At 51.7% G+C, this 15,639-nt stretch overlaps 1 protein-coding gene across 1 annotated transcript; it reads right to left on the bottom strand.

Annotated features, from left to right (window-relative positions):
* Window positions 1-7,610: 7,610 nt before the first annotated feature.
* On the bottom strand, window positions 7,611-11,348 carry MFIFM68171_02292 (uncharacterized protein; the record flags this gene model as incomplete). The annotated part of the gene is made up of 4 exons (XM_071057714.1): window positions 7,611-7,761; window positions 7,808-7,875; window positions 7,997-9,964; window positions 10,146-11,348. 4 exons carry the CDS (start codon window positions 11,346-11,348, stop codon window positions 7,611-7,613), a joined length of 3,390 nt encoding a protein of 1,129 aa, XP_070913815.1.
* Window positions 11,349-15,639: the final 4,291 nt, after the last annotated feature.

The raw sequence follows: 15,639 nt of genomic DNA on the forward strand, positions 1-15,639 counted from the left end.
AGATATTGGCCCATAATCCCAGGCTGGTGTAGGCTGAGCACCTGTCAACCCCTCTCTCAGGTGGTGCGGTGCAGTATTGTCTCTCACTCCAACTTCGTCCATGACTGGGGCCGAGGTTCCCGCTCCCCTGGGACTTCGACATCCTGCTCATGTTTCGTGAGTGCATGTTTACGATCTAGCCTACGGAGAGCTCTGGGAAATGCTTGGGCTTATGCGCCTTAGAGTCTGCCCCGCTCCGTGCTGGGTGGCCGCCGGGTCGCGCCAGGCATCCATCATAGTTGCGACGATAGAGGGCCACTGCATTATATTAACCGAAACGACTTGTCCCTTTCTTTTCCGTCGGCATACAATCAGGGTCAAAAGAGTTAGAGTCACGTTCCCCACCCACTCAAACGCGGTCGCGTCCTATAATGCGTGTCCTAATCCTACCCTCCTACTTGAAATAACCACAATTTTGTGAATTTTGGGCTAACATACGCACCTTCGGTGTGGATTTGAGCCCCAACATCAGGGCCGTCAGGGGCGTTCATCCTTAGATAGGACAATTAACTCCATCACCACATATAGCCTCTCGAGATATGTCCTTAAAGCCACATTTGACGTGAGCCTGTCTAAAAAGCTGTGTTGCTACTAGACAAACAAATGTCCCACCCTGTTGAGCTTAAGTCTTCCATCTTACAGTCTGGGTCGTTGACGGGGCGAAAAAGACCTCGCAGCATGCGCTCGGCAAACCCAAGCAGGAAGCTTATTGACGTATTATCTCGCCTTTCCCTCATCATCCTTCGTTGAGTAACCTTCAAAATTCGCCATGTTGGCAGCACCGACTTTGCGAAGCCCCGGACCGTAGTTGTACATCTGACCCCTAGTGTCAATCACATCATTCGTCGGTAGCGTGACACCATGCAGACAACCGAATGGGTAACTCACAAGTGGGATGAACGGTAAACCGACACCAAGGATGAGAAAGGCAAGCAACCCGACGCCCCAGTCCACGCCAAGGGCCACGAAGAGCTTGTTCCCAAAGAGAGGGAAGGCACCAGCGAATAGACATCGGAGAACGGAGACTTGCCGAGTTAGCAATGATGGTGGCTCGGTTGGCTTGGAGAAGGGGTTCGATGCGGCGGTCTTACTGGATGCGAATGCTGAGGCAAGGAAGTTGAAGCTTAGAGAAGTCGGTCAGCAATACGCTTTGAATATAGGCTATGCAGTTGCGACTTACCCTTTCGATGGTGAACAGTTGGATTGCTATCTGTACCGTTGATTTAGCGATTTTTGACCAGACGCCGAGGAGGGAACCTGCCAGTTACCATAATACTCATGATTCCCACCGCAAAGATCGCAATACCAATCAACGGCTGAAGATAGTGAGACTTTGCGTAAATTCAATTAGGCTATTGCTGGAACGTACCACAATGAAGTGTGTTCTGAAGGCGGTGAAGCCGTAGATGAACAGCCCCCCAGCTCCAAGGACAATGCCAGGAATGCAACTTAGGAGCCTGACATCAATGAGCATATGCGGGGTTCAGCGAAGTCTGCAACACGCACCTTGGTTCTGGCTTGAAATCCCGGCCCTTCGGGGCATCCTTGTTGAAAATGACTTCCATAAGTTTCATTGTTCCAATAGTCCCGATGATCATACCCACGCCGATGGCGAGGAAATCCGTGCCTACTATACCCACCGAATGGCCATAGCCTAGGCCGAATATATCGGCATACTGTCGCTCGGTTAGATTAAACGGAACTATTCAGCAGAGTTATCAAATGGGTGCTCACCGTTACCAATACGAGATGGGCAATACCGAAGCACACCAAATAGAAGAGAGACGCGAGAAATAGAGCAGGATCGATAACCAGATATACAACTATATGATGATCAGCCGTACAAAAGAGGCATCTGGACAAGACGAATAGTATAATTACCTGGTCGAGCGAACTGGACAAGAGCCGAACGAACGGCGCTCTTCGTACGAGGTCTGAGATCCAGGACGGAATAAAGATCAGCACGATGGCCAATTGCCCGGGCACGGCGGACCTTGGCTCCCAGAATCGAAGGCCCGTATGACTCGTCAAGCCATAGCAAACCCAAGAGACCAAGAAAACCGGTAGCAAGAGCCTATCAGAAGAGGCAGCACGGTCTATTAGTACGAGGACAACGATGGAAATGAACAGTACCGTACCGGAACCCACATAGTCCACCTTCAGGATGTACGCGCAGACATCCAGCCGCCGCAGACTGGGCCGATGATAGGGCCTAGAATCCTGAGAGCCATGTTAGTCAGCTCCTTCTCGGATGCAGCATATTAGCAATGGTCTGCGGCTCACGGTCCAAGCATGATCAATCCCGATGCCTTCGGCCGCGCCTCCAGGTCCCAGAGGTCCATAGCGACCCCCCCGACCACGGCAAGCCCGGATGAACCGCCAACGCCAGCGAGAAAGCGGCACACCGACAATTGCGCCGGCTGAGCATCGGGTGCAGGCATAAAGTTAGCAGTCGAAACATGTATAGCAGGGGAAGCGAAGACAGCGTTCGCAGCCGGCATACCGTTTGGGCAAAGCCGCCCCCGATAGAGAATGCGACGAAAATAACGTTGCCAAGGTGAAGAACGATGCATCTCCCGTAACGTTCACTCAGCGGCGCGAGGAAGAGGGGTCCCACAGCGTAGGCGAACAGAAATATGGAAACTTGCAGTGCTCCCAGAGCGCTGTCGGTGATGCCTAGATCGGCCATGACGAGGTGGATCGACGGAGCGAAGATAGTACCTGTTGCGTATTCCGGTTATCTATGAGCCCGGACTTCGCGGAAAACGGGTAACGTATAGGTGCAAGGGAACATGAGGCACTGACTTGCGAACGGCGAGAGAAAGCAAAACGCAGCCACAATGGACGTGGTTCTAATCTTCTTACTGAGTGGCCATGACTTTTGGTTCAGGGTTGTGCTTGTCAGCTATCCATCTGAATCTACAAGCAGATTGTATTTCCGGAGAGAGCGGTGGGGCTTACTCGAGGATGCTCGCCAGCCTTATGGTCCAGGATAACCAAGTCTGCAGGGCGCCCAGTGTTAGCTAAGGCTGTGTACATACCATGGATGTAACACTCTAGGTTGGAGAGATGAGACATGTTTGGATCATGGTCTTTGAGCTCACTACCTCCGATGAACACTTTATCAGGCTGCTGAGCTTGATCTGCCACTAGCTCTGCGTACTTGGAGGCCACAATTTGTCGAAGAGCTAGTCCTTGGATTTGTTCGGGAGCTGGAGGGTGGTCCATTGCTGCGGCCACTTTAGCACGGCCGACAGCGATGGTTGGAAGGCACACGGGATTCAAAGTTATCGGAGGGCTGAGAACAGATGACAGGTAGGGAATATGGGAGTGAAGACAAGTAATAGGAGGTGATTCACGAAGTTCCAACAGGACGAAGTGGAAAGACACCTTTTAAATCTCTGCCTCATCCGAATCCATGAGGGTCGGCCTGCAGGTAGGGAAGCCACAGGTTTGCGGAAATTGTCTGGTCTGATATCCAAGGACTGGCGGAGTGACGGGGGTTAAAACTTGCCGAGTCATCTGTCGGCCAATTACGGTTTTGCATTCCGGGAGGGCCGTGACCGGTCGCTGCGGTGGCGCGGGGGATGCTCGGCGTTTGCTGGCCATAAGGGTCGGCCGCCCGCCATGCGGTGGCACAAATATCGGGTGCCGGCCCACTTCCTCACATTCAGGTCCGCCCTCGTCGCCGCTTATTACCGTCTTCCGCTTATGAAACAATTATCGAGAGAGCCTCTGACTTCTTTGCACGCTGTACGTACCAATATCAGCTCAGCGAGGCGCTGATCGCAATCGGGGCAAACGGCGCGCTGCTTATCCGGCGTGCTACTAGCGACAGTCTGACCGTTCCGTCCGCGCATGGAGTGTAAGGCATGGCTCGTGCCCGGCATGTCAACACTTGCGACCACTGCCGTCGACACAAGCGTCGTTGCGACAGAGTGATGCCGGTCTGCGGCCGGTGTCGCCAAACCGGTGCGACGTGCTCCTTCGGCTTTGAGCTCACCCCATCTCCCAACACCATTCCCGCCACGGCCAGTCCAGGATCGGGCCATCAAGGTTCCTCAGACCCAGGAACTACTGGTACTCCGCCTGCGCTATCCACTCTGATTCGCGACAGCCAAACCCAACCATCCACGCCAGCTTCAGTCGTTCCAGCCGAAACTCATCTTCTGGCTATTCGGAAGAAGCGGAATCGAGCTTGCCTTTCCTGCGTCCGCTGCCACCGAAACAAAGTCAAGTGTGACAAGAGCTTTCCTTGCTCTCGAAGCAAGGCGACCGGTTTTGCGGACCACTGTTCGTACATGCACCGGCGGCGGCGCACCGCTGCCCAGAAGATCCACAGCCACGAAGTGCCTCCGAGTTGGTGTCCTTTGTCTCTTCGGGGGAAATTCCGGCTATCGCGGTGGCGAAGTGGCGTTCTCGGCATCGCGGCTCCAGCCACTGGAAGACGCTTCTGGGGATGGTGGGTTCACTTTTGAGTTTCTTGCCGGCTAGTTCGAGCGCTGACCGTGTCTCTCGGAATAACAGATGGGCCCACTTGGACTGCTCGACTCCCCTCCATTTGTCCTCGCGATCCGCGAGCTCTCCGAAAGTAGCTGCGAGAGCTTCCAGCCAGGGCTGCCGGGGAATTTCCCATTCGGCAGGTTCGTGACAGCAAAATTCGTCGCGCAAGATACTGCTGTCATGCTGCTAATCCGAAGGACACAACAAGCGGCACCAGGATATCTCAGCTACTACCGTGACTCAATTGGATCTCTCCATCCGGTGATTGATACCGAGGAGTTGTCCCGTGAGGCAACCCAGCGGCTTGGACCGGGCGCGGCAAATCCTGACCCGTCATGGCTTGCTCAATACCTCATGGTACTAGGACTTGGATGTTCTGTGAGCCAGCAGGACGCAGCCACGGCCTTGGAGCTTTACGCTGCGGCTGAAGCTTGCCTAGCGAAGACTCCCTATACCTTTCGACCTAACTTGTGCAACCTCCGAACGCTCTGCTTGATGGCGGCTGCAAAGCAATTGACCAACTCAACCTGCTGGGCAATTGACTCGAGTTGGTCCTTAGTTGGACTAATCGTCCGGCTTGCTATAGTAGCGGGCTTGCACCTAGACCGCCCGACAGCAGATGAAGCTGGTACGCTCGGAGACAGGCGAGCCCGCTGCAGGTTATGGACCACGATTCTGTTTATGAATATCGAAATGGCCGCAATCACGGGAATGCCACCCCTGCTTCGACTCGACGAAATTAAGTTTACTAGAGACGGGGACTATCCGCCGCCACCGTTCTCACCACAGGACGAGCCCCAACGGGAGCAGGGCCTCTTATATGCGAGCTTTCCAACGATTCTGGACGTCATTTCTCGGGTGAATACCAACCCAGAGGGTATCTCGTATAAACAAGTTGTCAATTACGACCGAGATATCCGCCACTTTATGTCCTAGGTTACCCTGTCATCCGCCGGCTTACGGCATATCATGCTTGATATCTTCTTCCGCCGCGCTTTAATCGCCCTCCACCGTCAGTTCGCCCACCTCCCGGATGCTCCGGCTTGATTTCCCATCTCGTACTGGTCATCACTAGAATGTAGCCTTGCACTCCTCGTCCACCACCGGGAGCTTTCGGACGAACACCACGCTCCTCGCAAGCTAGATCTAATCTCGGGGATGTTTATGGCCGACTTTTTCTCGGCGGCGCTGACGACCTGCATACATTTGCTTAGGGCCGATGCGCCGCTCGCTCCCCCCGAAACACCATCGCTTGACGGCCAGATCCCGCCGCGGAAGACGATTCTAGACACGTTGCAATCGTGTGTCGAGATCTGGTCGACGCAGCAACATCGATCGGTGTGCCTTCGGACAGGGTATAGACTACTCAGGCTCGCAATGGACATGCTTCCCACGACATCAAGGTCGAATACTTCGTTAGCCACTGCCGCCCCTAGCTAGGAATTGGCCAGGGTTCCATACGCGGATAGGACTCTAAGCCCTGAGTCATGCGATAGAAGAGGCTCCGGGAGGTCTGTGGCGTTTTTTTTCCCACATTTCTGTGTCCTATTAAAGGGAGTGACGCTGGCGATATATGGCCTCTGCGGTTGATTATTACTAATGATTGGCTCTGTATGGCGCAATCTTGTCAAGCTGAGGCTGTACATATATGGTATAAAGTTGTTCAACTATTATCCCCCTACTAGGGTTGCTACTTTTGGGTTTTCAAATTTCCTAAATGCGTCTGATGCTGTTCTTATCCTTCTACGGAAGTAACTGGGTGAAATCACGTTACCAAGGCTTATGATAATATGGCTTCGATGCTATGGACCCTCTGTACCGCATTGGGGGAAGTCTTTTCCTATACTAGAGAGACTATTTAACTAGATAAGGGTGCTTAATAGGGCTGTAGAAGGCGTGACTAGCTAGAAGACTACCTCGTATATTTGACGAGTCTGTCCAACCCGATACCCTGAAAGCGTTTACTGAAGATCCTAACGATAGGCAGTAGACTCGGACACCTGCCCGAGAATACTCAACGGCAAATGCACTCTCTGTATCACGCGAGAGTATCCGTCTTCGTTGAGTAGTTAGGGTGTCTTGAACTGGGCGGACTTTTATACCAAAGCTGGGTTATGTGCTAAAGTCTTCAAGAAGCGATCAACTCATCGTGACATACAGTGACCCAAAACGCCATTAATAGAATGGCCTTGATAGTAACCTTCTGTATCCAACCCAGCGTACCATACTGAGAGCTTGGCACTCCCCGAAAGACGTCGTAGATAGCCCTAACCCCAACACCCTGAGCCTCGCCAGCGTCCAGATCAATATCACAGATTCTTCAGGCCGTAACAAGGCGAGCGGGTCTCTAGGGAGGAGCGGGTTTCCCAGAAGAATTCGTAGGTTCGATCTCCAAGGAGTGTTGGAGACTCTCTTTGACGGAACTCGGACCGTGCATGATCCATATGTCATACATAGGTGCGACGGAAGCCTGCTGTCTTTCCATCCATCAAGAAATTCTAGAATACAATCTGTGGGCGCTCCATGCGTGAAGTTGTGGTTGTCGAAACACCTTTCTCCAGCCACTTCTTGCGGCCCACAAGCCATGAGGACGGTGCAGCCTGTAGGATTGGAAACCAGCCCTTCCGGATCGAGCCTCCATCCCGCTGGCCGCAACCGAAGTTGACCATATTAATAGCAGCGTTAGCTTCAATGTTGCCTTCTAGTAATGAGTCGTCGTACTGATCGGGTACAACGCGCGGGGTGATCTCCGGGTCTCGGATGCCTCGCTCCGAACAACAAACTATCCAAGTACAGGAGGTATTTGAGGACAACAGAGATCGGCTAAGGCGGGGCCTGTCTCTGGCATCATACGGGAAAAGACAACTACTAATGCTTTGAGGGCTTTTAGTAGAAGATAAGTATTCAAGACCTCGAGGTGATTCCTCTTTATTCATATCGGTGCGTACTGGAGTAGGTCTAGCTACTACTAGTATACTCGAAGATAAGTTATCCATAATGGTCGCTCAGTCAACCCTTCTCTCCGTCTTGCCTCTACCTTTCTTCTCGCATCTTGTACCCTCCTCCTATCAGTCATCATCGCTGACTACCCCTTCGTCAAACTCCGGTACCTGCGCGTTACTCCCGTTACGGTCTGTCATACCGGCCACAAACCGCTCATCGTCGGCCGCTGAAGGCGGTTTCCCGTCATACTCGGGCTCCGCGAGGTCCGTTTCGCTACTGCCGCGCAAGAAGTCGCTCCCCGGCCACACACGATCGCCGCGACCCATAACACTTGAAGCACAGGGAGAAGTCGCCGAGAGCCTGGCTGTCGTAGTAGACGCCCCATATGCGCTGCCACGTGGTCGAGTTAGCTTTTTTTTTTTTTTTCCCCTTTCCAATCTCCCTAGCGTGGATACCAAACCTGAAAGGGAAAGCCAGAGAGAAGAAGGGGGGAAGACGATGAGGAACTTACCAAGTAGCATCCACCGCAGAAAACGTTAGTCGATATCCCGGACTTGCGCGGCTTGATATGCTCGTCGCACAGCAGGTCTTCCTTCTCCAGCGTAGTAGCAAGATCGAGCGCGTTGTGGTATCGTGCAACGTCCCCAGCCGACCAGTCCTCGATACCGCCCATGGACTGCTGCACACGTCCGCGGCCGCGAGGGTCCGCGCCACGGCTGAGCAAAAACGCTACGATCTTGGCAGCGTCGTCTCCGCCCCGGCGGCCGTTGTCGGGCTGCTTGAAGATGTCGGTCGCCCGTGCCGCCCAAAGCAAGGCCGTCCAGCCGTCCTCGTCGGGCGTGTTAATGCCGAGGCCGGCCACCTTGGTGTTGTCTAGCACAACCTCGACGAGGTCCAGCTGACCGCTCAGTACGGCGTAGTGGAGCGGAATCCTCCCAAAGGCGTCCCGAGCAGCGAAATCTTCGTCCGACGCGCCGAGCGCTTCGAGGGCGGCAAGGGAGTCGTAACATGCCAGGTGGGAGGCTCTGCGGCGCATCCCATCCATCGCAGCAACGTCGGCGCCCTTCTCCAGGAGCAGCTTGATGATACCGGGACTGCACGTCATGCTGGCGAGATGGAGGGGAAGGGTCGTGTAGGCCGGCCCCTCGACAGCGGCGCCGTGCTCTACCAGATAACGTATCACGGCCTCCTTCTGCGAAGAGGGATCATGGCGACAGACCAGAATGAGAGGCGTGCTCTCGCGGTCGAGGTTCACGTCGGCACCGTTCTCGACGAGGAGGTTGATGATTTCGACGGTGTTGGCGGCATCGAGTCTATGAGCACATATGTTATGTAAAGCGCCAGAGATGCCCGGGGTGTTGAGCGTTAGGAGCGTATCCTTCTTGGAAAGTAGGTAACGAACGACTTCCCAGTTGGCGGCGCGGATGGCCTCTACCAGGGGCGTATTCCTCCACTTGTTGGTCGCGTCCAGCTTGGCCCTCGCGTTGACGACCCGTTTCACCGAAGCCATTGACGTCAACGATGTGATGTGGTGAAGGGGAGTATTGCCGTCGATGTTCATGCTGTCCAGGTTCGGACAAAATTCGAGAAGCATCCGGACGATAGCGTCGTTGCCGCGGGAGAGGGCCTCACTCAGCGGCGACAGTGTGGCCTCGTCGTGCGTGTAATTCACGTCGGCCTCGGCGTCAAGTAGAAGCCTTACGACCTCCTCATGTTCGTACTGCACCGCGAGGAGCAAGGATGCGGACAGGGCATCTGCATCTTCCAAAGGGCGCTCCACCATGAGCTTCACAACCTCGGGCTGGTTGGCCCTGGCGGCCGCCTCCAAGGGGCTCGCCGCAGCCTCGTATTTCTTGGAGGGATCCACGCCCTGGTTGAGGAGATGGCGCACGACCTCGGGACGCCTAACGGCCGCATGGAGCGGAGTCTCCCTCTTGGCGTCGCAAACGGTCAGGTATGATCCAGCGTCAACCAACAGCTGCACGATGCCAAGTGGCCCATACGCGGCGGCCGTGTAAAGCGGAGTCCATCCGTCCGAGTCTCTGGCCATCACATCCGCGTTGTGCTCCAGGAGAAGCTTGACAACATCGACTATGTCGTCGGCTTCTCTGGCTGAGGCGATCAAGAGAGCCGTGCGGTTCCAGTTTGCCGGTTCCCGCGCTTCAGTGGTGGCGCCGTGGTCGAGCAAAAACCTAGCCTTTCCTAGCGGATGCTTCTCGGCGGTGACCGCCAGGAGAAGAGGAGTATCGCCGCCACTAGGATTAGAGTTCACGTCTATGCCTTCCTCTACGAGCCTCTCGCAGATACGAAGGCTGTTTCCTGTGATCGCGAGGCAGAGCGCGTTTCCCTCCTCGTCTGATACGGATAAGTCTACCCGTCGCTTGAGCAGAGCCTCCGTCGTCCGGACAAAACCCCCCGAGGCCGCCTCGAGGAGGGGTTGGAATACCGGATCAACGATGTAATCCTGGAGGGGTGCCAGCTAGAGCAGTGTGTCAACAGCGTCGTAGCGGGCCCACTCAGCGGCACATTGGAGCGCTGTCCTGCCGTTCTTCTGCACAGCGCTCGGGGTTACGCCGTTTGCGAACAGCAGCTTGATCGTCTCTGAACTACTCCAGCCTGCGGCATTGTGGACGAGCGAGGGTTGCTCGATTGCCTGAGACCGGTGCGATATTGATCCCCCTGTCAAGAAAGACCTTGATGACGCCTATCGCGTTTTTGGTGGTGGCGAGCCCTATAGGCCCCAAGGGGTCCTCCTCTACCAGGGTCGCGCGCGGGTCCGCACCCAGGTCGAGGAGCCTCGCCACGAGGTCCTCATTCTTGGCCCAGCATGCTTTCAGAAACATATCAGATATCCAAACTGACCTGACCTCTGCGTCCGGGTAGCGATTGTGCTCGGGAAGGAGCTTCATCACCTCACGCGGCACATCTTGGCTACCGGAGGAAACGGCTGCTCGGAGAAGTTTCTCGAGTTTGGGGTCCTCGAGGCTGAGTTGTGTCGTGACTAGAGGGAGAAGCTCGCGGACGATCCCGAGATGGCCTTGCTTGGCGGCCTTGACCAAGGCAGTTGTGATAGATTCCCCCGTCTTGTCGCTGCGGAATGCCTCGACTAGGTCCTCGAGCCCGAAATGCGCTGCGAGAGGAAGTGGCTGACGGGCATCTGGGTCAGGACAGGTGAAGGGATTGGCGACGGACGCGTAGGCCGCCGTACCGACCCCTTGGGCTTCCCGGTAATGAAAAGTCCAATACTGCGCCGCGTATGGGAATCCATGGGCTGCCGACCACTCCGACGTCGGCGATGGCTCGTCAGTGGCGATCAGGCACTCGAGACAGGTCATAAGGATGTCTAGGTGCCGTTGGCTTCTCGACCCCGGCTTCCACCAGCTACGCGATCCTGATTCAGCCGGGTCCGACTCGAGCCAGGTGCGGATTCGAGAATGACCGAAACGTACTTCGCCATGCTGAATCTGGATCAAGGCCCCGAAGTAACCAAGGACGTCGTATAAACACTCTGGACCAGTAGTGCTGTCACCCTTAGCCAAGTGTGACACAAGACGAAACTCGTCAGCCTTCAAGGGTCGGAGACACAATAATGTCCAGGTTAGGAGAGTTCTGGTCCAGCATTGCTTGTTTGAAGGAATACTAAACAAGACCGCATAAAAGACATGCTCCGGGATCGGGTTGTCAATCAGACGCCGGACAGGGTCGCCTTCGACAACACTCGGCGGCCTGCGATCCCGAGTAGTAATCCATTCTCGAATAATCCTTAAGAGGGCATCATCGTCACGGAAAGCGTCCAGCAGAACGGGAATTGAGGCTGGAAGCGCTTCGTCGCTGGCGTAGCCCCAGTAATTTTGGAGTAGCATTACGAAATTAACAGACAACTCCTCTTTTGTCGCGCTGGAAATCGCACTTGTGGAGCTCGGCTTCTGACCGCCGAGCTCAGTAGCTCATCACGTGAGCTCGCCCAGACCACTTTCCTTTGTATTTAAGCCAGTCCTTCAGTCTCCTACTGCAGTAGATAGATCTTCAGAGACTTCAACCTTTCCACGCACTTCCCACGACCTCTGCTGAGCTCCTGTACGCGTGACATCTTTTCCCCCTCTAAGTCAGAAGCTCGTGTTTGCGGCATGTGCACGGTATGCATGAGCGGGGAGCTTCGAAAGGCCCGAGCGGATGTTTTCATCGCCCCTGATGTCGTGGTGATGATGATTTTGCTGGGCAATTCTCGCTCTCTTAATAAGGTCTCCAGAAACGAGACGAATTCCCTGCCGGAATCGAGAGATTGATCGAGCCCACCAATGATAGAGACACAATCTGTGTCGCTCCCGTTGGTAAACCTGTCCCAGTAGTAAATCAGATCCTCGATGATCCAGCTCTGGGTCGCTTGCAGAACGTCCAGCGTTGGGTTCACGTTCCGGCCTGCTCCGCCTATGTGATGATTCGCCAACTGGGAGATGCCGGTGAGAAGCATGTTCCTGAGAGAGCTGAAACGGCAATCATAAGGGTCGAACTGGAAGAGGATCACGTCGGCGGTGCCTCTATCACGTATGTAGGCGTAGAGGTGTTCTGATAGGTCAATGTTGTTGTCTGAGTGGATGTGAAGGACGATGTTTTGCTCTGCCGCTCGGAAGTCGTCGAGAACTGGTATGGTGTCTGGGACGCGAATGTTTATCACGGGATATATTGGGTATGCCTGGGACGTCAGGGCCCGCAGCGTTCGCCTACGGTCTCCGTCTAGGACTTTAGCTGGCCGAGAGTCAGTAGGCAGCGCAAATAGCCCATAACGACGCAGATGGGAAACTTACCAACTCAGTCAGTGCTCTTCATATTTCCGAAATAAGCGACATCTGCCCCGTTAAAGCAGGTCATAGTGGCATACGGCCTCTTGCTCTCAACCTTGGTTTCGAATGGGACGCCCAGCAGGAACATTGATGATATTTCAGGTACCTCCCCAATGTTAGAAACCGGTTTAATAGGTGACGACCAACGCTGAAAAAGCAACGAAAAACGGAAGAGATACTCACCGGCTCAGACGATGTAGAATATACGTCAATGACATATGATTGGACCACATGACCCCTGGGGTCCTGGCCGTCTGGCCCATCTGGGCTCCCACCACGTAACAGTTTTCGCGTGGGATTTCCTCAGACTAGGACTCACCGCATTGACTAACCACCGATGCCATAGGCGACAAGCATGATAGATCGTCTAGTATAATTTTAAGATTAGCTGGCATTGAGCGACATGATCGAGACGTTTGCTAGAGTTAGTTGCAAGATATTGTCGGAAAGCACGGCACCTCTGAATCGTGGGAAATGACAGTTTAGGATTTTGTGTGTCTTGTCTTCATTGTCTTCGCGCCCCTCTCTATCTCTGCTGGAGAGCTTGCTCCTTTTATAGACGAGATACACGTACAGGATGACGTCTGTACAGTGGCGCAGTTAGCTGCCAGTCTTCCTCAGCTCAATAGAGTTCATGGGTTTGGCTCCTGCACTAGATCCTGTGATCCTGATCCTTTGGCACCTGATCCTTTTGACAATAACTAGGGAGTAATAGGCTATATACGCTTACTATCGAAATATTAGTAACTTATATATAAAAACAAGCTAAAAGATAATGTCGGAAACACGGCACCTCTGAATCTTGGGAAATGACAGTTCAGGATTTTTTATGTGTCTTGTCTTGATTGTCCCTTGTTCCTCTGTCTTTGCTGGAGAGTTTGCTCCTTTTATAGACGAGATACGCGTACAGGATGACGTTCGTACCGTGGCGCAGTTAGCTGCCAGTCTTCCTTAGCTCAATAGAGTACATGGGCTTGGCTCCCACACTAGATCCTGTGATCCTGATCCTTTGGCACATGATCCTTTTGACAGATAATACTTATAGAAGATAGCTTGGTAGTACTAGAAATGCTAAATTAACGGTAGTAAATAGTTTTAACGACATCAAATACTCTGATTAGATCCTTAACAGTGGTAGCAATCTTCTTATAACTATAGTATAAGAGAGTAAAGGTAGTAGGGTAATTACTCTCTTATTGGGTTTACCTTTAGCGTTCTCTATATAATAATTGACAATAGTACGAGCTATATTAATAAGAATTATTAGGTTAATAAAATCGTCGATTATTCCAGTTATAGCCTATAATCGTTAGCAAATCTCTTATTAATCATCTATAAATCGAGTACAAACTTACTAGAGTATATAACTCCTTCTTTATATTATAATATAAATAATATAATAATATAAACTACTTAAATAAGTAGGTAATAGAGAGAACCTTACTAGAGCAGCGTAACGAGAGCCTCTTGACGGAATTAGGACGACCGGGTGAATGCCCCACAATAATATCACGTTATCTGGTAGATAAGAACGCTACGTAGCAGCTACACATACGGGGGAACTTCTGATCCTTAAGGATCAGTCTCTGTCAATAGAAGGAAGCTATTTATAAAGACTTCTCCTTATAATCGTTAACTTATCGGTACTGGTACATCGTATCCCAACTCTCTCAATGTACCTGTGAACAACTCCTCATACGTAGGAGTTAGTATTCTTAAGTGCCGAATAAATATATTTTATATAGAGTAAGCTTAGTAGTAAAAGTAACGTATATTATCAGCGAAAGTGCCATATCACCGAAAGTTCTACAAAATCGCACTTACATAACAGAAACTATGATGATTCTACCAAAATAGCTCAAAACAATTGAAACTACTCGGAATCGTCTTCCTCAGACATCTCTACTACTATCTAATAAGTACGTAAATTGTGGCCGGGCTCGCCGCAGTTGCCATAACGCCGTGCACACATCTCAGTTCTCGGCCTCCAACCACTCCTAGCCTGCGTTTCCTCCCTGATCTATATATCTACATTCCTTTGGCCTTGTAAATCCTGTGTATTCTGTATAGTAAGCGATTCTCCATCCCGTAGCTGTTGTTTTTTGGCCCTCTGGCACTTGCTTAGTGGCTTATTTGCTACCCGAAGGTCCCGGATCTCCGCTTGCATTAAAGCTACCTTGTGCATTATCTTGGACGTCCCTTTTATAAAGGTATCAACCGCTTTTAATATCTCGGTTAGGGAGCTATTTTGATGCCAGGCAATTCGAGTCTTGGTGAGATTAGACTGCGAGGAGGCTTCGTTTATGTTATTTGGCATCTTAGAAACCTAGGTATAGATGGTACCGGGCTGCGAGTTCGGGAGTATTGGCATGTTAAGACGGATATCAAGCTATAAAATTACTTTCTCGGGATTAAAAGGAATAAGTCCAGTACTTCGAAAACCTCCCTGAATATTATTATATATTATTACTACTTAGAAGGCTGTATAAAATGCAGGGAAGAAGTTCTCTTTAGTAATATAAGTTATACTTACCTATATTATCTGCTTAATCTACTTGCTATATACTGCCTTAAATAGACTAAAATATCTCACATCAAGTGGCTAGAGGATATGAGAGGAGTACGGAGGTATATAGAGAGTGATGATATTGTTTTTCTTATAGTATATCTCAAAGTTAGTCGAATGGTAGCTATTATAGCTATCGAGGATAAGGAGGTAATAAACTCCGGTTGTTCGAGCTTTAGTATATTTATTAAAGTACTGAACCCATTCCAGACCTCTCTCGTCGGTAGTCCAGCCGTTTTCAGAGGTAGCGATGATCCAATCCTTTGGTAATAGGCTATCTTCGTACTAGGATCATAGGTGATATTTGCCCTTGATAATGATGAACGGTAGAATCGTTTAGCTAATTGTATTGACACCCTAGATCACTGTTACCCATTCGCGATTACTAGGCTACTTCGATTTTACCCTACTACGTCGTTCGGAGCTCGTAATAACTGTTGTAGTCGAGATGATGTCTATTAGAAACCCGGTCTCATCAAAGTTATAGATATCTACCTCTTAGATACCGTACTTCGCGACTATATTCTGTATAAGTACGAACTAGCTACGAGTAATATCTGGATCTTCGTATTTAGCCCTCTAGTAGTTGTATCTCTGATTGAAATACGTAGTAAGCTCTAGTTATCGTTTAATGAAACGATACGTCTAGAGCATGCCGACACGTCCTGTATTGTGTTCGGCAAGCAGTCGGTTGGCCATACCTTCTATACCAGACAAGTAAGGAGGAAATCCTTTAGAATCTAAGTT

This window comes from Madurella fahalii (genome assembly GCF_045866475.1).
Source record: "Madurella fahalii IFM 68171 DNA, scaffold_1, whole genome shotgun sequence".
Lineage (NCBI taxonomy): Eukaryota > Fungi > Ascomycota > Sordariomycetes > Sordariales > Madurella > Madurella fahalii.